Raw genomic sequence first — 25138 nt, 5'->3', positions numbered from 1 at the left:
GTTTGGTGACCAACTAGTCTAACTCTCTGTCACAGATGAAGAAACTCAAATCCAGAGGATGTGAGAGGCTTACCCCAGGTGTGAGTATGAGGAAGAGCCATGAGTGGGAAGAAGGCCTCTGGCAACTTGCACTTCTGTGCACTCAAAACAAATACTAAATGTTGTACGTTACAAACTGTAAAGTGCTACTCAAATACAATGGGATATTATTTCTCCTCACTTTCTCATTACTTAAGCTCCACCTGAGAACCTGAGACAGTTTTTGTCTTGTTTCCATACAGATTTCAAACTGTACTTCCCAGATCTATCTCTCACTGGAGATATCAAAAGTAAAAGTTCAAGCAGGAGGCTCAGAGGTTAAAATTTAAATCCACCATGGAAGTGGTCCCTTGTGATAAAATTGTTTGTATTATGGGATTGAAATGAGACTTTGGGCACTACTATTTCTTTCCTCTCCATTAGGATATGTTAAATGCATTCTCTAGTATGTTGCCCAATGCATGATATAGCACATGGCCAAGCACTATTTAATTCCAGTTTCCAAGGGTCTTTGTGTGTAGGAACGTGCATGTGTGTGTGTTCATGCATGTATGTGCATGGTGCATGTGATAAACATGCTCTTATGCCTCTCCCAAGCCAGGCTTCTCTCCTCATAACTTGGTAGTAAAGCTGAGAATGATGCTTATTGTTATGGTTTGTGCCTAGATGTCCCCTCAAAGCCTCATGTGGTCATAGGTGGTGCTTTTTGGAGGTGGCTGGATCTGGAGTGTATGATTACCAAATTAGTCCACTTATTGGTCTGGCATAGTTCTAGGTGGGATTAAGGATGCTCCACCCTGAGTGTGAGTGCTACCAACCCTAAGGGTTAAGGATGTAATATAAGGGACAGAAAGAGGGTTGCTGCTTGTTGCTTGCTTGCTGCTTTGGGTGTCTTCTGTCTGTCATGAACTGTTTCTCCTCTGCGATGCCCCTCTGCCATGCTACCTTGGCTTGGAGTCAGCCAATTATGGACTAAACTCTCTACAAACTGAGCCAAAATAAACCTTTCCACCTTTAACTGTGCGTGTCAGGTATTTTATCTCAGCAATGAGAAAAATAACCGGCACACTTATAAATAAGTGTTTTAAAAAGTACTCAAATGCTAAGTCTTCCCAATGGTCTTAGGAATGGAGCACCAACTGGTTAGAGGTAGGACTCTACTACTATGAAAACGACCTGAGTATGATCCTTAGCTGTTCCTTGACAGGAAGATAGAAGAGCAAGGATTCAGTGTCTTTGAGCTCAGGACTTTCCTCTGTAACAGGAGTTGTGGGGATGAGAGCAGTAAGTCACACAACTCACCAAAGTATGCCTGGCCCACTAGGCACTCAGTGAATGGAACATTAAAATTGGCATTATCAGTATGCCTGAATCATTTTCTTCAGCATAAGGTAGATAAAGATTTAACTTAAAAAAACCAAGAAATGACTTCAGTAGAGTATGGGGTATAAAGGAAATGTCCAGAAAAAAAGAAAAAATGGTGTTTGTTAACAATCTCCTGCTGATGAAAATGGCCCTTCCCACTGGGCAGGGGAGCAATCATCGGGTTCTATTTTCACAAGAATGACCTGTTCTCTTTGTGCCTATAAAATACGCCCAGTGGGTTAGGCATGAACCATAGGGAGGACTTGTATATTCTTAAAAAAGCAATAGCTTCCCTCTTACAATGCACTGTTGGCTCTTTCTAAGGGAAAAAGCTGTGAATGTGTAAAACCTAAAGAAACCACTGCAAATGATATTATTCTGCCAGGGAGTGCATGTGTGCTTACATACAGACATGTCGGGTGGGGAGAAGGAACTGAAAGGGAGTGGGAAGGGAAGAGACAAAGATAGAGAAATAAAGAGACAGAGAAAGAAGGAGAGAGAGAGAGAGAGAGAGAGAGAGAGAGAGAGAGAGAGAGACAGACAGAGAGATCAATCAGAGGAGAGGTGGCATTAGGACTTCTGACAGTGTTTGGGGCAAAGCTTCTGAGTTAGTCTTCAGTTTGACAAGTTCAAGGATAATGATTTGAGACATAGCCACCAAAGTGAAAATGTCAAGCTGTACTCTGTCTCCAGTTGAAACTTTGTGGCACCATATTGGTATGGAGTTGGTGCGGAGAAGTAGGTAATATTTAAATAGTAAACAATCTTCAGATCATTTTATTCAAATGTCTGAAAATGCAGATGAAGAAAGTGAGGTTCCAAATGGTGAGATATATGCATCCATCCATGCAGCTTATCCCTAGGCCCAGGGATAAGCACGGAGAAGCAGGGTCCCCATCTTAGAAAGCTCACCATTATGCAAGGTCATGGGAGTCAGTGTCATAACATGAAAATACCAGAACCTCGATCATGTAATGCAGGTGCAGAGTTTTTCCTCCTATGCATTACCTTATCATTTTCTGAGAATTTGCATTCTGCAAAGTCAAGGCCTGGCCCTGGGAACACAGATGAATGAGCATCCAGATGGGGACACAAGATAAAGATTCATGAGACGATAACCCAAGATCTCTAACACTGAATTGAATATGGAAGAGTAACTGCTGTACAGTTTCTGGAGTAAGAGAAACCAGGTCAGTCAATGTAACCCTAAGGCTTTTGAAAGGAGGTAACATTTGTGCTAGATTCCTTACTTGCTGCACAATCTTAGGTAAGTTACTTTTCTGAGGTTATTTCTCATTTGTGACCTGAAGTAAATAATTCTTACATTGCCAGAATGCTACAAAGATGATCAATTCTATATGTTAAGAATTTCAGCAGCTGAAAAGTTGGCACTTAAACTTGAAGAGTTAGTAAACATAAAAGGATAACCATTTAAGGACAGTAAAAATGTGGGCTACACAAGAGGGAGAAGAACAGAAGCCTTAAGAGGAAAGTTGGAAAGATATTTAGACTAAACCAGAAAAGATGGTTAGTTATAGGAAGGGGGAAAGATAAGGAAGAAAGGTGAGGTGGTTAGGGCTGGAGGCAAAAAATAGCCTTGAGTTAAGAATTAAGGTTCAGTCTGCAGCTATATGGAAAGAACCAGGAGTCAGACAACCTGGGTTCCAAGTCCAGTTTTGCCACTTCATAGGTGTGAGAATTAGGCAAGCTGCTATCTCCTTGTGTATTATTTTTCTTTTTTTAGAAATGGCAATATGACTTTTACTTCCATCAGGGATCAAATCAGCTCAGTAAATGTGCCTTGGAAACAACAGAACCCTGTGCAGAAAAGCATTGGGTGACAGAGCTCAGTGGGCACTGCCTGTTGGCTTGTGGTGTGAGGCAGGCTTGCTTCTAGAATTAAGTCTCCTACCTCGTTGCCTAGCTTGGGAGGCTGACAATTAGGAGTGCTCTGCTCTTCACTTGAGGACAAATGATGTCAAGAAGCTTCATCTATACCAGCTCTACCCTAGGCTCCACGCTCTTCAATCTACTTGAAAGCTTTCCTTCTTCCTTGCCTGCTTGACAAACTCTGCCTCCACTTAGCTCCTCTTTCCTCTTCAAAGATTCCATTGCAAACTGTACATATTTTCTTTATAGTCTATTATCCTACTGTGTGGTTTGCCAGTTTAGAGGTCTCCCTTCCCTCCTGCAATGTGAGTAATCTTAGGTGGGCCCATATCATAGGAATAGCGATAAAACAGGGACGTACGAAACAAAAATGATAAACAAAAAATAATAAGAGGCTACACCAATAAGCATGTGAAAAGATGCCCCATAACATCAGTCAATAGGGAAATGTGAATCAAAACTATAATGAGATATCATTTTAGGCTCAGAATGTCTATAATTGGAAAAAGACAAGGAAAGAAATAACAATTATTGGGAATGATGTGGAAAAACTGGAACCCTCATACACTCTTAGTAGGAATACAAAATGGGGAAACCATCAGGGAAAATAATTTGTGAGTTACTCAAAAAGTTAAACACAGAAATATCGTACATCTAGCAATTCTACTCTTAGCAATACACTCAAGAAAAACTAAGATATATGTCCACACAGAAACTTGTTTATGAATGTTTATAACAGCATTATTTATATAATCAAATGGTAGAAACAATCCAAATGTCAATCAACTTATGAATGGAAAAACAAAGTATGACATATTAGTATAATACAGTATTATTCAGCCATAAAAAGAAATGACACTAATTCATGCTACAATATGGATGAATCTTGAAAATACTGCACTAAGAAGCCAGACATTAAAGTCATATGTTTTATGATTCTATTTGTATGAAACACCCAGAATAGGCAAACCCATAGAGACAGAAAATATAGTAGATTAGTGGTTACCAGGGGCAGAAGGGGCAATGGAAAGTGACTGCTTAATGGGTAACAGGGACTTTTTTGGATGATGTAAATGTCCTAGAATTATATATTGGTTCTGGTTGCAGAACATTGTGAATATTCTAAGAAATACTGAATTGTTCATAATTAAGATGGTGAATTTTGTTATATAAAATACTCCAATTAAAAATATGCTACTAATTGTGAAATGTCTACTACATATAAGATCCTACCATATAGCTCTTCAGATATATTACTACATCTTACAACAACCCTGAAAGTAACTATTATTTCATTTTTTAAAAAAATGAATCTCAAAGAAAGAAAATTCCCTTCCTAAAGTCACCTAGCAGGTAAGATACAGAGCCAGATTTGAAGTAGATCTGTTTGCCTCTTAAGCTAAACTCTATCCTCTCTAAACTTATGCATAGAACATGGCAGAGCCAGAATAAAAGCTGAATGAATGAGTGAATGATGGCTATAAACAAAGACATCCAAACTCTCCATCCTAAAATTCAAAGTAGAAGACCACTTTACTTTTGCTTTCCTGTCAGACCACTCTGTCTTCAGAGTCTCCAGAAAAGAGTGATCATTGCCAGGCACAACAGAAACAGGTGGCTAAGGAGTCCGTGAAGCTCTGAGGTGAGACGAGTAAGTTCAGGAAGGGATCTTTTGTTACATGCACCTAGGTTCGAAATACACACAACTAGCCTGGAACTACATGCACCTAGCCTGTATCTTGGTTGCTTCAATGCTTGGCCAGGTGAATCCTGAGGTCTCTCTGAGAGCTCACCACTGGTTCCATCCTAATATTTTTCAGTCTCCTCCATGACCCATGCTTCCTAGATGAGTGTTCTATAAGATCTCCTTGGAGCTTCCTCTTATTCTTTTCTGCAGGCAGTACACTTACTGAGCTTCTGTTCTGGGCTGAGCACACTGCCAAGTGATCTTTGTGTTTTGTACCCATACAACCCATTATGTGCCGAGGATCCCAACCAGAATGATTCCCTGAGTTGCTGGTTCACATAGGGCAAACCTGTGGTCTCCAAGCATTTCTAACTCTTCTCATGAGTTGAAGGTAGATGCCTCACATACATACCTAACTCAGACAAGATGATGATTAAACATCCAGTGCCATCACAAAAAGTGAAAGAAATGGTGGGTAGTGAGAGGTTCAATATCTATTAAGAAGGATTTGAATAAGGTCATCCTAGTTTGGAATTCTGCTCTGCTACATACCATGGGAGGAAACTTAGGCAAGTTACTCAACCTTTCCAAGTTTCAGATTCATTATCAGTAAAGTAGAAATTAAGAAATATTTTCCAAAGAGATAGTACAAAGAGATAGTACATGTAAAACACCAAACACAGTGACTTTCTTGTCACAAATGTTCAATAAATAGTGGTTGTTAGGCTACTCTTATGGGTTATATATTTGGCTTTGTCCCATGGCAAGGAGAACCACTGCAGGTATTTGATACAGTTGAGACATGATGAAAGAGATGCTTTAAGGAGATTTATATGTCAGTGATAAGCAAGATGGATGGGGTGTGAGGAGGAGATCCAACATAGGGTGACAAGAAGCTATAACTCTTGACTGGTTACATTAATGAAGGTGAACGGTAGTGTGGATCACCTAAGACAGCAAATATTTCATGTGGCATTTTTTTTTTAGGTCATGTGGCATTTTAACGTGACTTTGGAATATGTTTCTAGGTTTGAATTCCAGGAAAATATAGCATGAACTACTGGCTCACTGGGAAGAATAAATAATCTGCCTTTGCAATTAAACCAAGCTTAAAGCCAAATAATAAGTTTGGTTATAATATGAAATAAGTAAGTAGCCTCTGAAGAGACAACTTATGTTATCCTGATTTTCTGACTCTGTTGTGTCCAGGACAAATGGGAAAATTGCTGTTTTGGCTCAGATTTTACATAAAATCAAGTTGGATAATTAAAATAATCCAATGTGAGAGAGCTTAGTTTGGTGTGGGTTTGTTAGCTACGATGAAATTCTGAAAGGCTAAATATAAAATGTTTAACAAAGGCTTTGCGTTGTTTTATAAATATCTATATGCAAGTTTAAAGTTTTTCATCTGCACAAAAACCCCGTGAAGTCCTATGTTTGCATTAGAAACAGATATGCTGCAGAGAAGGCAAGCACATTGCATTCTCTGGTCTACGGTGTTTATTTTTATAAAATCCAAGGCAGAGAAAATTCTTAAGTGTCAAGAATATATCTAGCCAAGGGGACAAAAGGAAGACAGCCATGCTGCTGTGTATCAGAAAGGAGTCAGAAGGCAGTGGGTTGAGGCCTGGCTTTCTCATTGACTGAGTGACTGTCCTCTCTCTTGCTTTTCTTTCTATGAAACATGGGGAGTAACCTGGAAACCTCACCAGGTCCTTCTGGCTGTGACCACTAGACAATCACAGGGACTTCAGGTTTCTTTTTTATCTGCCCAGTGCAGGTTAAGGGTAGATGATCTGTAAGATTCCTCCAGGTGGGTGTGGTGGGGAAATGCCCTACTGAGCCCATCCAAACAGGGAGAGAGGGAACTGCCAGGTAGGTTTCAGATCTCCTTGCTCTCGCTCTTGACACCCTTCTGGCCCTGGCACAGGGCTGGAGCACAGATAGAGTTAGGAATGGTACTCTGCTGGGTCATTTGTCTAGCTGCCCTCATATGCTTCACCAGGACTGTTGCCAGGGTAATCAGTAGTCCCAGCATAGGGTCACTGAGGGGTGAAATGTGGGGGGAAATGTTAAGGCTTTCGTGCTTTGGTCAAGCCCCAGGAGGATTTAAAACCACCTTTATATGTGCTTGTTCCTCAACACCTTTTAACCAAGACTGGTACCCAGAACTCTGAAGACTGTTTTTCTCTCAGCATGTGAATAGCTGTCTATATTTAGTAAGTACCTACTATGTGCCAGACACTTTTCCATATTAACTTGCTAAATAACATAGCGGGCAAGTGAGTGATTACTCTCTCTGTGTTACAGATAAGCACCAAGATATTGGAGAAGTGAAGTAATCTCCCCAAAGCCACACAGCTTACAAGTAGCAGAGTCACAATTTGAATTCAGACTATCTGATTTCAAAGTCCAATCTCTTTCATCTCTTTACTATTTCCTCCCCAGTATTTTAAGGAGGTGACCTGGAAGTTATCTAACCAAACTTGGCCATAGCGTAAGATTCCATTCTAAAACCTCCCTGACCTGCTTGGCACCTCCAGGGAATTCAGCACCATTCTGGAAGCCCTTTCCATTATTCCAGGGCTCTCTTTGCTACTGTTATTGTACTCATCAATCCTTGCGATTCCACATACTGACCACAACTCAACTTTCAGGATCCCTTCCTCGCTGATGTAAAACTCAGAAACTTAAACACTACCAGAATATCCTATACCAATCTTTTCTTCTGCTTGTATGTCTAGCTGTCCTAGGTCTCATCAATGAGTTCAGAGGAAAAGGTAGTTGCTATATAGTTTAAAAAAACAAAAACAAACAAACAAACACCAAGCAAGCCTAGATCTGGGATCCAAAACGCTCTCTTCTCATTTGGTTTCCAGGAGACTCATGTCTCCTTGTTTTCCCTCAAGTCTCAGTCTGTCTCTGATTCTTCCTTCCCAGTCACTTTTCATGGGTTCTTCTAAACTGTGCCCTTAAAAGCTAGTGTTCTGAAGAGTTCTGCCCTTGTGCACTTCTCGCTCTGCACGCTTTCCCACTATGACAACACTCTTCTCATGGTTAATGACTTCCTTCCTAATTGGGATTATCTGCTTGGAGTACTCTTCTGAATCTTGGCCCACACACTTACTTGCTGTCCTGGCATACCCACGATGGTGTTCCATGAACCCTTCAGATTCAACAAGTCTCAAACTAAATTCATAATCTCCCCTTTCAAGCAACTAGTGTTCCCATGAAAAAGGAAGGCTCAGATCACACTACAGTAGTAGCACACATCATCACAACCAGTCAGTAACCAAGTCTGTGGAGTCTTCTTCCTTAATACATTTCAGGTCCATCATGATCATCACCACCATAGCTTGGGTCTAAGAATTTTTGACTGAACTGACATTTCTCCACAAGCCTTAGTCTATCTGGGAAGACTTAACCCACTATCTGGCACCAACAGTACTTGAAAAACAGTTGTTTGAGTAGCTCACTTCAAGGTAAAACAAGAAGCCCCATCTCACAAGATGTAAATAGTATTGTGCAGTGAAGCTGGATCCTGGTGGGTACTTAGCACATATTTGGTAAGCATATAATGCTAATACCTGCTCCTCCATAATGCATTTTTTCCAGCATACAGTTGACCACCTAGTATAACTCAATACTTGCAGAATTTGAATGAGCCAAAAAAATCTTCAGGTTGTTTTCTGACAACAAGATCATATACATCTTTTGTCTGTAAGGAACTTATAAGACAATGCAGGTAGGAACACTGGAAAGAGAATTGGTCTCAAGTCACAGGGCTCAATTCGAATTCCACTTTTGGTGTTTGTTTTTAAAATATAAAACCTAACATGCTCTTGAATAAAAAAAATAACACATTTAAAAGCAAATTCTCAACTTGCCTGGAACAATTTTTTCTTCTAGCTTGTAAACCAGAACTCTGAAGTACTTTGTAGCACATATTACTTAGTTGTAACAAATATGTGGTTCTTGAACATTAAAAATCACATCAGACTCAACCTTCAATGGTTAGCATTCCAGGAGAATCTGCAACAGATGACAGCAGGCAAGTTCCAATCCTTGCTTCCATGTATATCAGCAGAACATGTCAAAACCTAAATTAAAAGTTTTCACTTGCTTACAAAAAAAATCCTTTGGTTGGCAGTGTCCCACTGATGACATGCAACAATCTTTGCATATGAAATCGGCTAGGCCCCTGCTTTGCTGCTAACTTTGTATAAGTTCCAAAGCATTTCTGGAGCAAGTGATCTATTTGGACTGACAATGCCAAGCTGGGACCTGAGCCCTGAATGAGCTAAAATTACCAAAGCAAGAAGAACATGGCTTTGGAAGCTATTTTCCCCAAGTGGGGTTTCTTGTAGGCGAGGGAGTGATAAGGAATGTTGACTTTTTCCAGATGAACAAAGTTTAATGAAACCTTAATATCCCACTGCAGGTTTCTGTTCAGGAAAACAAGCTACAGCTACAGTGGCTCCTGTCCCTTCTACTTCCTCTTCCCAAATATAAAAAATGCACGTGCCTTCCCAAAGTGCATGGGTTTAACATAGTCTGAGCAGTGTAGACTGTGGGATGGGCTCTGCAGCAGGCCCCTGTCCTGGAGAGGTTCACTGTTTAGAAGAAAGAAAGGCACACTAAAAACTAATAGTCATAAAATCCATACATAAGCAACAAGCAAAGTGAAAAGAGTTCTGAGGAGGAACAGAGGGAGGAACAGTGAATGCCTCTGAAGAAGGGTGCTCCCCATGTACTCTGCCTACTCCTTCCCCATAGCAAGACCACAAACTCTGCCTTCTCTAGGTAAGCTCCATTTAAGCAGATGCCTCATGTCAGACAATGATTAATCCATCCTCGCTGGCTCAAAAGGGGTGCACAAGGCTGCGTTCACAGAATAGCAAGAAACACTACAGGCCTGGGCAAAAGGGAAAGGTGAGTGAGGCTGGTCTGTAAGGTTATGAATGCCAGGATAAGAAGCTGAAGCTTTATTCACCAGGCAATAGGGAGCTACAGAAGGCCCTAAGGAGAGTAGTCAATTGACAAATAGTGTTTTAGAAGATTATTCTGAAAGCAATTTGGAAAATACACTGGAGACAGACTGATCAATAAGAAGGCTTCTACACTAGTTCGGATGAATAAGAGCTGAGGCAGGCACGAGTAGCTGCAGTGTTAGTGGAGCTGGAAAAGAGTAACTTACCTACAAACCCACCTCAAACTGTCCCCTTCTCTGTGCTCCTCCAGTGCCTGGATTCTTCCTGTTCAGCACTTTTGTTGGGCCCTCCATACTACACACTCTCTGAGGACAGTGCCCATTTCTTCTTCATCACTCTGCCTCCCACAGAAATAGCAGGACCAGAAAAATGAACCTCGTCTCCCCTTGGTCATGCTGTCATTTCAAACATACAGCCTTAGATCTGGTGGACTAGTGGACTGACTTACTATTGCACTGGGCCAGGCCTACAGGAAGCAGTAAGGGGACACTTGGCCACAAAGGGAATTTAGTGTACCCAAGCAATAATAACATAGAATAGGTACCCAGAGAGAATGATATAAGATTTAAAACTTTAAGCACAGAAGAACCAGTTTTGGCCCCTAAAAAACACAAACTTTAATACCATGAGTAGGCTGGATTGCAATTAGATAATGGTGAGCTCTCTAAACTGTTACTTTTCATTTTCATGACCTGCTTGGCAAATAAATGTGAGCAAGGAGACACCATGGCTCAATGGTAAGTCAAACCGTGAGTTATGTGGACCCTTCATGGTGGACTGAAGCTCCTGTGTGAGGATTTCCTCAAGTAAATGACCACACAAGGGCAGGGTGGGGAAGTGTGTGTGCCCTATAGAAGGGAGGCTGGTAGTAGAGGAAGAGGAAGAGCAGAATGAACTAGAAAACTCAGTACCTAACATTCCTATGACTTTTCACTTGCCTTGAGTTGTAAGCTTCACGGAAAGCTTTTCCTTTCCTTTTGCTCCTTCCAAAACCATGCTGTGTGGCAATGGGAACATCAGCTACTTTACAAAAGAGACTGCCAAGCAGCGGCCTAGAACTGGAGGTCCTATGCTCCACATCTGGCTTTGCCAATTTATTAGCTGTGCAGCTATAGACAAGTCTCGGAGCCTCAGCATCCTTATCTATAAAATGTAAATAATAACTACGGAAGTACCTGACAAAGAATCACTGAGAGGACTAACACAGAAAATGTCACAGCCACGTAGTAAGACTGTGGCTTTATTGGTTGAACTGGAATTGTAATTTGGTAAAAAAAGAGCCACACACTAGAGCCTGACACACACTGAAACCATGGTGTAAGCCACATTGAGCAATAAAAGTTCAAATTCCCATAGCAGTTGGCTTTGAAATTTTCTGTGTACAAGAAGAGGTACACTTCAAGACAGCTTTGGGTTGCCCTGGGCAAATACTAAATAGATTAACACATTTCTCACTGAAGGCCATAAAGGGACACTAAAGCTACCCCTAAAACCATGTTTATTGCTACTTAAGAGGAATTAAGTAATTAATGGCAATTCACAGACATAAGTCACCTCTGTCTTCTTCCTGAGGAGTCACCTCCTCACACTTAGTGCACCAGCACAACTGTATTTCCACCTCATAGATGGCAAATGAGCTCTTTAAGATGAAGTCACTGTAAGCATTTCTCAGAGCCATCCAGTTTAAGTCAACATGGGGTTTCTCAAGACACGCAGGAGAGTTCTTCCGGGATAAATGAATTCCCAAGCCTACCTTGGCCCTCCCAATCAAGTTTGCACCCAGGGCAGCCGCTCCAATTTAAAAATTAACCAGTGGATTGGAATTACAAATGTGGCCTTGCCAACCTCAAGTTGTCCTCTTTTGTTTTCTTTACTCCTCCCAAGAAAAAAATTGAAGAGAGGTGGGAGGAAGTATATTGCTCAAACTAGCACTACACTTCTACGCATCTGCTCTGCTAGTTTCTAGATGTTGCCATGGTTTGCCTGTTTGTTTATTCATCATAACCTCAAAGATTTATGAACATTTCAACTTGAAGAATGAATAGTTTATAGGTTCATAATTCATGGATTTTAGAAGAGTAACTATATCTAGCTTACTTATGAGGATTTGTGTTGATTTTAAAATCAAAGTTGGTAGGGGCTGTCATCTGCCTAACTGGCCTCTCAGCAGTGCCTGAAGAGTCAAGCACAGTGTGTACATGTTAGTTGAACAGGTGGAGGCAAACAGCCATCACACACTAAGGCCCACATCACTGATCCTCTAACACACATCCCTTCCACTCTCCTAGGGCCCTTCCAGAGCCAGGAGTGTGACATAAAAGAAAGTATGCTTTCTTTTCTTCTAGTAAAAGGGAAGATAAGGTTACAACCTAGTTATAATTTCTTCAGGTCTGTCCTCTTGGGGAATAAATAATTAATCCCATTTCAGGTAATTAAAAGCATGCAAACAAAATAAAACCTAATCAGGTACAAAGGATCCCCTTTCCTGAAAACTACTTCCTTTCACTCAGTTTTTCTGGCCCCACGTGGCTAGTGGTGGGTGACCCAACAGCCTTATGCTCAGGTCTTGTCACGGAGGTAAGTAGCCCAGGGAATGGTGCTACTGGGTTTCTAGTTCTTCCACTCCTCAACTTCCACAAATCTACTTTCCAGTGGTAATGTAAGGTAATCGAAATGAATCTGAGTCATGAGGCTGAGTTAACTTGCCCTGGGACCCTGGGCAAGTCACCATGATATTTGATAAGTTCACATTTTAGGGTAAAGAGGAAACAGTGGAAAGGCCTCAAAAGTACGAAATACTGACAGTGTCTTCATTTAGGTTCTAACCTTTGGTGTTCTCTTCTAGATGGAAAGCAAAGGTAACTGTCTCTGCCCACTCTAGGGCACATTCGTCTTAGCAGCAAGCAGCAGCAGCAGCAGCAGCTAGAAGACTGCTCCCCACACTATCTTCTTCCCTGCATGTCTACAACTCAGCCTCCTAGAACTAGCTCAGAAAGAGGACCAGCTGTCTTCTCTTTACAAAAGAGGTGTCTGCCTGGCAGTTCCAACAGTGCACAAGGCTGAAGGGCTGATCTTGACCTACCACCACCTGAACCTCAGCATCCTCATTTGCCAAATGAGGATGAGGCCACCTGCCCTGCCCATCTCTCAAGCCCTGGGTGAGCAGGGAGGAGAGGTCCAGCCTTAATCTGACCTCTCATTCAGCCCCCATTCAGGGATCCTTCGGAAAGATTCAGAAAGGGGTGTGGAGACGAAAGGTGGCCTGCAGGCCTCTGCCTCCTTACCTCTGCCACCTGGCCAGAGAAAGGCAGGGGAGTGGTGCCTCGGGTGTGCTGAGGTTCAGGGCCTCCTCATCCAGTCCAGTGATGGTCCAGATGGGACAAGGATGTCATGGATTCCTTCCGTGAGGAGGGACTCCCACCTAGAAGATCTAACATTATCTGCCTTGCTCCTCAATGCAAGAAGAACACCAAGACCCTTAAAGGGACAGAGACAGACAGCTTGAGAAACTTAAAAGAGAACGGTGCAGAGAGGAAGGAACTACAAGAGAGGTAAAGCAAAGATGAGAAGAGAGAGAGATGATGGTACAAACAGGCAGGAAGAGAAAGGGAAAGTGAGGGAGCTGAGAGAATACAAAGAATCAGAAAGAGGCGGACAGACAGACCAAGAAATGAAGGCAGACTGACAGCATGGGAGTGTCAGGGAAGCAAAGAAGACAAAGGGGATCTTCTGGTCCTTTAAACTGGTCTGGCCTCTTAGAGACACCCGTCTCCACCAAAGAAAAGCCCAGGGCTCTAGAGGAGGAGGCAGGAGCAAGCAGTGGCTGCCCTGGCCCTCTCCGACCCCGGCGCCCAGGCTGCCCACGTCCCAACCCCCGAGGGTCCCCAGTCCCTCCCGGTCCCTCTTGCTCACCTGCCAGCGCCAGGATCTGGGCCTTGTGGAGCAACAGCGCGCCCCAGTCACGGGGGGCGCGCGGGGGGCTCTCGGGCCCGGTGCCCAGCTCCTCCGGGCCCCGGTACACAGCGTACACCTTCTGGTTGTCAAAATCCAGCCGCGAGCGGGGGCTGAAGTCTCGCACGCAAGACACGGGCAGCGCGTAGCAGACGTTGTCCTCCAGGAACCGCACAAAGGCGTACATGGTGGGCGCCGGGGGCGGGCCCGGTCCGGTCGGTGAGCCCGCTGGGCGGGCGCAGAGGTGGAGACCGGCTGGGGCGCGAACGGTGCAGCCGGGCCGGAGGGGGGGGCGGCTCCCCGGGACCCGGGCTCCCCCCACTGTTATTGTTCCTGAAAGCACCGCTCTGCCAATCGGCTGCTCTCGCCTGGGCACGGAAAAGGGAGGGAGGGGAGAAAGGGGGGCGAGGGGCGGATGAGGGGGTTTGGAAGCGCACCGCCACTCGCAAAGTCAGACCCGAGCAATCACAGCCGGAGAGCGATTCAAGTAGGGAGGGGAAAGAGCAGAGATTCAATTGGAATAATAATAATAGTAACAATAGCATTGCAATGGGAGAGTGCGAAGCATTGACTAAAATTCGCGCTGTGGCCAGGATTTTATAGCTTCAATAATCGCATTCAAAACAAATTGCATTGCATTGCAAGAAAACTGTATTGCAAGGAAGGAAGAGTGTGTGAGGGAATGAATGCAACCTGGGTGGGTTGAGGGCAGTCTTGTTGAATCCCAAAGTGTAAACTTGCACTTCCAAGCAAGCCGAAGTTTGGAGTGTTTCAGATTTAGCCACCCTCCTCAGTTCCTTTCGTCTTCCCCTTCTTTTTTCTTTTTCTTCTTCCTCCTCTTCCTTTTTTTTTTCTTCAAAACTGTCAGCACTGCACCGGCCGTGGGTAGGGTCAGTCAGCCAGAAACACTCCCTCAGAGCTGCTGCCAAATTGGTTTTGGCCAGAATTGAGACATATCTGGGTTTTCCAGTTGGACCAGCCTGATGGTGTAGTGTAGGGTTTATCTACAGTGCTTTCATCCTAAGGTAACAGTGGCATCTTCCTCCATTCAGATGCCCCTCTGCCTCTGAGCAGAGACCAGATGGGATGAAGCAGCAAGTGGAGGGCTCCAGGGACCCATGGTGAAGGCCAGGGATTTCTAGAGTACCTTCAGGAGTCCAGCACTGGTACTCTGTAGAAAAGCAGTCTTTACTGTGTCCCTAATATTACAGATAGAAGAGTGCCCAGAGAACCTTGTCTGCCCCCACCCCAAGCCATGCATGCCAGGTAAAAGAGTTTGACTGAGTTCGGCACTTGAAGCCTGAGAGGATGGGGTTTTTATCAGATATGGCTACTTATATTCCATTTGCCTAGCCTAGACCGGGCATTTAGGAGGGGCTTAATGAATTTTGGGTAAAGAAGATAAAAATCCATATCCATCCATCCATCCATCCATTCTTTTAATCAAGCAACCGGTATTCATTGGGTACACACTATATGCCAAATTCTGGCTAGACACTGGAATTAGAGAGATGAAAAGACAGGACAAAAACCTAGACTTGTGGATCTTGCAGTGTTAGTGTATCAGAACTAACCAAAGTTAGGTTACTGTATGAATAACACACTTTCCTCCTCCTTAAAACCTTTACAGTCTACTTGGGAAGTAGTAAGAAAATATAAGTAATTAGATTATGGTGAGAAAAGTGTTCTTATAGAAGAATGTTTAATGGAGGTGGCAGACGCAATTAAATGTGATACTTTATAAAGTCATTTTAATGAACTTAATCTGTAACAAAAAATAAAAGTATAGCAACATGCTAATAGTGATTTTCTTATATTGTAGGTGATTTTGTTTTCCCTTGTACTCTTAGACTTAATTTCCTTTTATTCTTTATGTTTATATTCTTCTTATTATTTTCCATAATGAGGCATTACTGTATAATAAAAAATTAAACATCAAAAAATTAGAGTGCTATGCTCACATTTCAGATCAGCCAATGATAAAGATAAGCCAAAACCTTAAAATTATTTCACTGTGATGCAGGGTACACTCTATAGAGGTGAATCCTATCAACACATAGCTCCCAGATACAAATGCACAGGTCAGATAAAATTGCCTTAAACCAACCCTCTGGTATATATGCAAAGCCACCCAGACATGACTCCTAGTTGTCCTGATGCAGATGTGGGTCCTATCTTGCTCCACACTTATAGAAAAGAGAGGAGACACTCTGATTTGTTCCACCAGATTTATCTTCTTGATTATGAATTACTTTGACTGATATTAAATGAGATTTTTTATTCTAAGAATACATTCCTGTGGTGGTCAAGGGGAAGTAATGTGCAGCAAGATTTCTGATAATTCACAAGATGGATCATGCAGAGTTGGACATATTTAATCAAAGTTCATGAGGCTGCAGAGCATATTTGCAAAATGATTTCAGGTAGTACCATGGTTAACCTCCTCTGCATCTAAGTGAGGATCATCCCAAAATATGTTACCAGTTTAATCTCTCAGCTCCTTCCTGTATACAGTACACTACAGAGTATGCTATAAATGAGATAGCATGTTTCACCAGGTCCCCAACCTTTCTTCCTGAAGTACATGGTGACCTTGCCTTACCCTGAAAACCAATTCAAATGTCATCTCCTTTGTGAAGCTTTTGCCAAGCTCTCTCAAGCACCTATAGTCCGCAAGCAGAGGCTAGTCTCTTCCTATTTTATCCCAGAGCCCTTTATTCCCTCACTAGAATGAGAGTTCTCTGAGGGTAAATCCTAGTAACTTTAGCATCCCAACTAACTATCACAAGGCTTGGAGTAAATGCTTATAGAAAAAAGGTATTAAGGGCCGGGGATTTAGCTCAGTGGTTTTACCGCCTGCTGCGGAAGCGCAAGAACCCAAGTTCAATCCCTGGTATCAAAATAAATAAATAAATAAATAAATAAATAAATAAAATTTTAAAAAGGTATTAAAAAGAGATACAAAGACAGCATGAATAACAAACCTCTTGTGTGATTTTACTGAAAAGCCTGTTCCTCCCTTTCAGAATTGGAGCTGAATCCCAACTCTGTCTTTCCTATTCTGAGTGACCCAAGGGCAAGACACAGATTCCATTCTTAAGACACAGATTCCATTCTTAAGACAACACATTCATGAACATGTTAAATATCACTGTACTACAAGGTTCAACAAATTCCCTACCCAATACAATTTAAATTATCCTCATAAGGTAGAAGTTTCATTTCCCAAGAACCTCAAAGAAGAAAAGAACAAACGATGAAACTGGATGCCAAGAGTAAACATAGACTAAATAAATTTTGCATATAGGTCCAGAGAATGGAGAAATAATGGCAGGCACAGGGTCCTCAGAGACTCCATGGGCAGCAACAGAAAGACACCCAGTTTCTGCTTCTTTGTGGCTCAAAATTCAGTCTACTGACACAAACACATGAAGAACCTATTCTGTGCCATGCTGTGCATCCTCCCTCAGTGAAACCTGAGTATACAGCACCTCTTCCTTGACCCAGAGACATAGCCCTGGGATTTATGCCCTGAAGAAACTCAAGATGTTTTTGATTCACAATTGGCAAGCACAGATAGTCCAAACATACAGATTCCAGACTCAAAAGTACAATTAAAAAAATCAGGTTCAACCAAATCTCCTCTTCAACATTCCTACAAATGGTCATTCACATGCCTTTTATACAGTTCTAATGTCAGGACATTTACTACCACTCCTTAATTCTTGCAAGCTACTAATTGTTGGAAAGGTCTTCTTTACTGACACTGAGACAGAACCTTCCACCTTGTAGCTGCCATACTAGGTTCACCAAGAGTCTCAAACCAGCCATTCAGATATGGGGAAATTGAGGATCCTGTCTCCCAGGCTTCTTCCCATATAGCTTCACTTCCTTCACCCGTGTCTCTCTTCACATGGCCTGGTCAGTGATGATAACTGGGATATCTACTTGTCTTCTAATGCTTACTGTAAACTGTGTGTGTGTCAGGTACTGTGTATATCACTCTGAATCTTTGAAAAGTCAAGAAAATGGAGACTTATGGCAAAGCTTATGGCTCTGGGAGGTCGTGGTCATGTTTTCATTTTAGATAGTTTGCTCTAGGAGCAGTGTAAGGAAGGACTGGAACGAATGCAAGTCTCAGGAGAAGGAGGCCTGCGATGAGGCTGACTGTCCTGTCCTGCCCCTCCTCTGACTCTGTCTTTCTGTGTGCCAAATGTACTTTGCCTCTCATCCAAGTCATTTTAATGAAGCAGAACATGTACACATCTGGGGCAGCTTTGCAACCGCATCTGTGTCTCCATTGAGCTCTCCTGTTGAGTTTTACAGAGCCGTGAGTTCATGTCAAGCTCCTCTGGTTTAGCCAACTGAAATGTGTTCAGTGGCAGCAATGGGACTTATGCTTCACATTACTACATGGAATTCTCAGTGTACTTTACAAAACTATTTTAAGGAGACCAGTGCTCTGGGAATTTTTAAAGCAATCGGAGCGTGTCTTTTCAACCTCTCTGCTAATGATTGATCACATTTTTTTCATGATTTTGCCTTTTTTCTGTGATGTTTGATTTGACTTTTCAATTCTGTTCTTTTTACATTTTTAAAGAGTAACTTAGGTTCACCACATAATTATGAAGAAGGTACAGAGATTTCCTATATAACCCCATTGTGTGTAGCCTACCTATTATCAGCATCCCCCATCAGAGTGGTATGTTTGTCACAACTGATGAACCTTTCTGAACATATCATTATTACCTTATTACTTTTCTTCCTCATTTTCCTACATTCTATAGGTTTGGATAAGTATATGATGGCATGTGTCCACCATGTTAGCAATATAAAAAGCATGGTCACTGCCCCAAAATCTTTTGTTCTCCACCTATTCAACCCTTTCTTCCCCACTAGCTCATACTTCTGGTAACCACCAGTGATCTTTCTGTTATTTCCACCCCCTAAGCCTCAGTTTTCTAACCTATGAGGTATTGTTAGAATCAAGGCAGGAGTTATTCATCCTCTCTGCATAACATGATTACCTGGGGAACTTAAAAAAATCATCCCTTCCTAGGTCCTAGTCTCTGAGATCCTGATTCAATTAGTAGTCTGGTGGGGCATGGAGATATATATTCCTAGATTATTTTTAACACTAGATAAAGTTGAGAACATTTGAATTAGAAGATTTTAAAATACCACTCCAGCCACATAGAAAATTCTCACCAACTCATAGATATTATTACTATTTTCAGGGAAATTATGTAAGGCTCTGAAATGTCAGTGTAACCTCAGGCAAATCATTTACTCTCTCTAACTTACAATTTCCCTACCTGAAAACTGACAGACCAATGTAAAAAGAAGAAAGTATAGCATAGTGTTAGGCCTTTAATCCAAACCATGGTCTAGTACGTGAGGCTATCCTTAGTGGGTGTGTAGCCATGGGAAGGTTTCTTAATCTCTCTAAATATTATGGTTTAGATCCAAATTATCCTCCAAAAGACTCATATGTTCAGAGGTTGGCTTTTGGGAGGTGACTGGATTATGGAGGCGCTATATCTGATTTATTGTTAGGACATGGGCCCTGGTTGGAGGTGAGTAACCTGGAGCACAACCTGGAAGGGTGTATATTCCTCCCAGGCCTCTTCCTTTTCTCTCTGCTTCCTGTGAGCAGCTTTACTCAGCCAGACCCTTTTACCATGTCCTTGTTGCCTTGGAGCCAGTTAACTAAGAAGTGAATTCTCTAAAAACCATGAGCCACAATAAAGCTCTGCTCCTTTAAGTTGTGGGTATGAGGTATTTCTCCCAGTGATGAGAAAGTGACTAAGACACCAGCTATCACTTACTTCAGGAGAATATTAAGGCAACTTCTTAGGGTTCTCATGAGTTTTAAATGAGATAATCCATGCAATATATTTGGCACAGTGTCTGAAACACTGTGAGTCCTCAATAAATGATTGTCACTATTATTGTTATCCTAATAGTTACTATAGTTATAGTTATTATAAGAAAACTTTAAGATAACATCCTAGATATATTGGAAATTCTTATCCCAATTGTGTCATAGAGTATGATGTTGAATAAGTTCTTTCTGAACCAAATTGAACATCATAAGATGAACAGTGCTGATGACTATCTAACAAGCACCTCAGAGTGCCTTCATCCAAGTGTCATCTCCTTTAATGCAGAGCTTGTGGTCACGTGTTTCAGATCTAAAAGAAGCTCTCAGGTCTCAAAAATTCGAGATTCTCTGAGGCTAGAGCTTTACTCGACCTGCAGCAAACACTTCCAAAATATTGTGTTTGGGCCATTCATTCTTTCAAAGTGATTTTGTTCAGAATTTTCTTAGAGGAAATAAAAACTTATGCACTCTAAAAATGTAAAACACAGAAGCAATTACAGCAACATAAAGCCTTGTAAATGTCATCTTGGCTTGAAATTCAGATCAAGCAGACCAGAGTCAAGTTCAACCAATCAGATTGTGGTTATGTTATGAGCTCATGTAGGTCACACAGGGGAGTTGGTTGCACAGATCATCTGAATCCCAGCATCGTACCCTAGCAATATATCCTCTTCATAAGCAACACAAGCAGATAAATTCCCACTGTCTAAAGACAAAAAGAAATTATGAGTAGAAGAGATTGCCCCAAAGGAACATCTGAATTGGTTTTAAAAAGAAACTAATGGGGCTACATTGGAAAAGGGTAACTTTACTGCCTAAATTCTGACTTTCAGTTAAGGGCCAACTCTTTGAGAAGCTGCCTCTGGTAGTTCCCCTGGTTAAATGAACTCATACTGTGTTTTTTCAGGTGAAATATCACTTCCTCAAAAAAGTCCTCTCTGACTTGCTTCTCCCATCTCTCCACAGACTAGCTCAGGTCACTGTTAAGTACTTCTACATCTTATAGTTTTCTACATGGAGTTTATCATAGCATATAAAATTTATTTTTATCTTTCTCTGTTATTCAATCAAAAGCTCCATTATAGAAAGAACCTGTTTTCTTCAGTCTTAGATCCTAGCACTTAGCCTAGCATATGGGAGACCCTAAATAAATATGTGTTGAATGAGTAAATGTCTAAAACATAATCTTGGAGAAGAAAAAGGCCCTCAGAAGCAGGAGAGAGAATACTAGGGGCTTTTCTTAAGTCCTTCCAATCCAATCTTCCCTTCGTGAGGATCTCTCTGCTTCTGTATCTTTACCATGTCTAGGTCTCACAATCGAACTCAAATACCAAGAAAAACCATTCTCCTAGTTTAGCTTTAGCATAAGTAGACAAGATGACATTTTCAAAGTATTTTTCTAAACATGAAGTGAGAATAAAATGTAAATAATTATAGAAAAATACATAGAGAAGAAAAATAGTCACAATCATATATAGTTGATATTCACTAATATCAATAATGAAATAGCAATATAAGGAACCATACTGATATAGTCTATGGGCTCCCAGGAAACAAATGGCAATCTGCCTTATCCCATGAGGCTACAATTCTTTGTCACTCTGTTGTTGGCTTGAAGTTGTTGACTCTATAACCCTATACTCAGGGTGATGATTCCCGTCTTATTTTAATCTTCTGCTGACTACAAAATTATTTGAGAGGTGATAGGGCAACCTTTCTCAAGGAGGACTTGTTAATTCTCTGATTAACCTCTCTATTCATCCCAGCACCCCTGTGGCTCAAAATATCTGCCCTTCCCAAGTCCTCATAGAGCCAAAAAGTACACCCCACATTGTCATTCATTGTAACTCCAGGCTGCCATTCTGGGTCAAAGACATAAGTGGCAGTATTCATTGTAGGGTGAAGTCTTCTCAAAAGTACATGGACAACTATAAATTCCAATTTTCTTTAGAATGTCTCTTGGGCTGGGAATTTAGATGAGTGGCACCATGCCTGCCTGGAAAGTGCAAGGTCCTGAGTTTGATTCCCAGTACCTGAAAAAAAAATGCCTCCTAACCACACCATAAATTCAATACAAAATCAGAGGAAAGGAATGAAAACAGAATTAACCATTGATGATTTCCATGATAAGAACTGTGCTGACTGCTTTAGGTATTACTTCTTTTAATCTTTGCAAAATACCTCTTAACAGTGTACTATTATTATTTCTGTTTTGTTCTGACAAGGCAACTAAGACTTAGAGATGTGACAGGAATTATTTAAAGTCACGTGGAGAACACCTGGACCTAGATTTCTTTGATCCAAAGCCTGGGTTTTGATGACTGTTTTGAAATTGGCCTTACCCCAGAATATCCTGAGGCAGCAAGGAATTGAATTAACTGTGAGATTTAATCCCTGCTGATCTTTTCCTAGAGGCTTCAATACCTACCTAAAAATCTGAGCATTAGACCTTATGGGAAAGTCCAATATCTATCATTCCAAGCATTCATATTGTGAATAATTCATACTTCCATCAATACTGAAGATTTGACTATATTATCTAGGACTTATTAAATCATGAACTTCTTATACCAGAGATTCTGAAGTTTTTAAGCTCTCTGAGGTTATCAAATGTTTAAGCAGATTTCTACTATTTTATAGGCCCTGTTAATGGCCAGAAAGTTGGTAATCACTTGTTACTACAGAGTTTGTGTGGAGGCTGCTCTGAAGCAAAAAAGGAAGGATCAGATACCTCCAGTCAAACCAAGCTGTGTAAGAAATATCAATCTCCTCCTATACCCCACAAGTTTGTTTTTTTTAACCCTGTTATTGATTGGAAGATCCAAATTGAGCATAGGAATAATAACAGTGAACATTTAAGGAATGTTCCAGGCTTTATATACATTGCTCATTTAATCTTAAAAAACAATTCTGCATGATAGGTGCTATATTATCCTTAGATTTTAGAAAATCATGCATGTTAGGTAATTTACCCAAGGCTTCATAGGAGTAAGTGGCGGAGCAAGGATTCAAACCTAAGTAGGCTATTTACTTCCAGAGCCCCAACAATGGACTTCTACTCCAATTATGGTTAATTCTGAGTCTGACTCTTTTCTCATTGAGGGGATTTGTGCCCTTCTGGCTTGGGTGAAGAGATACTGAAACACCCATTATCAAAGGGTCATATGCTGATTTCTCCAAAGATGTCCAGATCACTTTGATTGGTCCAGGTAAAACTCTGGCAAGCACTATCATTTAGACTTCCCAAGAAGGACCCTAGAATTCACTGATAGTTACATCCTATATTGTGGTAGATAGAAGTGTATGCCAGATCACAATGTAAAGGATTTCCTTTTAAAATTTATTTTTACTTGTATATATTTGGAGTATACCATGTTTATATTTCTTGTATGAAGTTGGTGCAGGTACATAACACATCTTACTACTTTTCTCATCCCCTCTCTCTCCCTTCCATCTCCCCCTCATCTCTTGATCCCCTTCCCATTTGAGAAGGATTTAGCTCTTACTTCCCATTGTCTATCTTTTTATTTTGCTCTTTATTTATTATTTGGTTTTCTTATATAAGAGAAACTGGGATATTTAAGCTTGTTTAATTTATTTCACTTAACATCATTTACTCAAAACTAATTTCCTTATTTAACAATACAAAAGGACCACCTATTAATGCTAACTGAAATAATGAGTTCGTGACCTCTAAGTTTTTATATTATGAAGGAAAATAACTCATTTATATAATATATAACACATTTTCTTTTGATAATTCTTTTCCATTTATTCTTTTAGTGTTGGTGGTGGATATATTAGAGTGCAGAATATCAAAACCTTACCTCCCTTTTTAATTATCAGTCACATTTTTATTACCTTGGAAAATATATGGCAATAATATTGAAAAAGAAATCACCAGTTAAGTGTGAGGCATTTTAAAAAACAGAATGGACAAAAGCAATGCACCTGGGGACATTAGACTCTGGATAAAGTGATCAGAGAAATGCTTATCTCAATTGATAAGGTAAAGTAGGTAACTGGCAAGGACCCTGCCCCTACCCTGTTGCTATGTCCTGCCACATTGGTCGGCCATTAAATAGTCTATGTGGTCACTGAGCTCTGGGATCTGTTCTGGAGAAGTAACGTGGCACAGGAAAAGTGAAAACTGCATGATCTTTGAACTTGGTTTGGGGTTGTTATTGCTCCATCACCCAGGCACTGTGGGGCCTTGGGAAAATCTCTAATTTTCAGTTTTTCAACTGTCAAATACAGCCTTATAAGATTGTCATGATTTTTAACTGATACAATCAAGTTAACTGCCTGGCAAGGACAGTGGCTCTCACATAGTAGGTTCCAAATATTATTAGTTGCCTTTTTCATTTTCATCTTTTGAGTGAGTCTCTATTATTTTTTTCCCTTTCAGGAGACCATAAAGTAATGACAAACATGGGTTTCCCGGGAGTAGTTAGCTTTGAGTCAGGCATTATTTTTTTCTCTTTCTCTCATGGTTGAGTATTATTACTGCATGTATCCCACTCACTATCCCTTCCTGGCCAAGGGGAGAAGTCTGCCTTATTTAAGTAATCTGAGATCTGTACTTTTGGTACTTTTAAACTGAGTTTAGGGTTCTATTGGCCGCTTCTAAATATCTTCAGAGTTTATATATTTATAACATGCTTTTTAATTGTGAAACACAATGTTCTCAATCATAAAAAAGGATGAATTATATTATGCCTTTCTGTTTCCTTTTTTGGGTTCTCTTCTTATCTCCTTGCCTGAATTTTTCTGTGATGCTTTGCCTTATGTACTAACTTATCTGAGATACCAGCTTTGAAAATTGGGGAAGATTCTTAACTCCCTTAAGATTGTGTCATTCATTCATTCACTCATTTATTCATTCATTCATTTACTATTGAACAATTTGTTGAAGGCTCATGTGCCAGAATCTCTGCTTAATATTGGAATACAGTAGAGAATCACACAAACTGAGTTTCTTTATCTATAAAATGGGAAAATGAAACATCTCTTATGATTATTGACAGGAATAAATGAGATAATACATATAAAAAAGAGGAAGAGGCATAGAAGAAAAGTACAGTTTACTGAGTCTCTTACTTTGTCCCTGATAATATGAGGTTCTTGAAGCACAACTCTTATAGTAATCTTGGGAAGTGATTGCTTTTAATCCCTGTTTTACAGGCAAATCAGCAGAGGTTCAGGGAGGGAAAGTGAGGGCCCAAGTCACCCACTGGATGTGAAGCTGGTACGACGTCCATGTGGTTCACACTCTGCTGCTTTGCCTCCCCTAGCCTTGCATGTTGCTTGTCATTCATGTAGAACCTAGCA

The 25138-nt window shown here is 41.0% G+C and overlaps 1 protein-coding gene across 13 annotated transcripts in view; it reads right to left on the bottom strand.

Moving 5' to 3' along the window:
• The window catches only part of LOC101710436 (AGBL carboxypeptidase 4), a 1386524-nt gene that overhangs the window by 277273 nt on the left and 1084113 nt on the right, over window positions 1-25138 (bottom strand). For 2 of the 13 annotated variants that reach the window (XM_087214855.1, XM_087214860.1), the window contains exon 3: window positions 13885-15836. The exons of 8 other annotated variants lie outside the window; for them this stretch is intronic. In XM_087214855.1, coding sequence (XP_087070981.1) covers window positions 13885-14110 — 226 coding nt within the window. In that variant the 5' untranslated portion in view covers window positions 14111-15836. Of the gene's footprint in view, window positions 1-13884; window positions 15837-25138 lie in introns of those variants that run through there. 3 more of the 13 variants (XM_087214856.1, XM_087214857.1, XM_087214861.1) reach the window with 3 other exon arrangements.

The sequence above is a fragment of the Heterocephalus glaber genome, unplaced genomic scaffold, assembly GCF_053883595.1.
Source record: "Heterocephalus glaber isolate CG9 unplaced genomic scaffold, H.glaber_assembly_v1.0 deba00001451, whole genome shotgun sequence".
NCBI classification, from domain to species: Eukaryota; Metazoa; Chordata; class Mammalia; order Rodentia; family Bathyergidae; genus Heterocephalus; species Heterocephalus glaber.
This window is presented reverse-complemented; position numbering and strand designations above follow the sequence as displayed.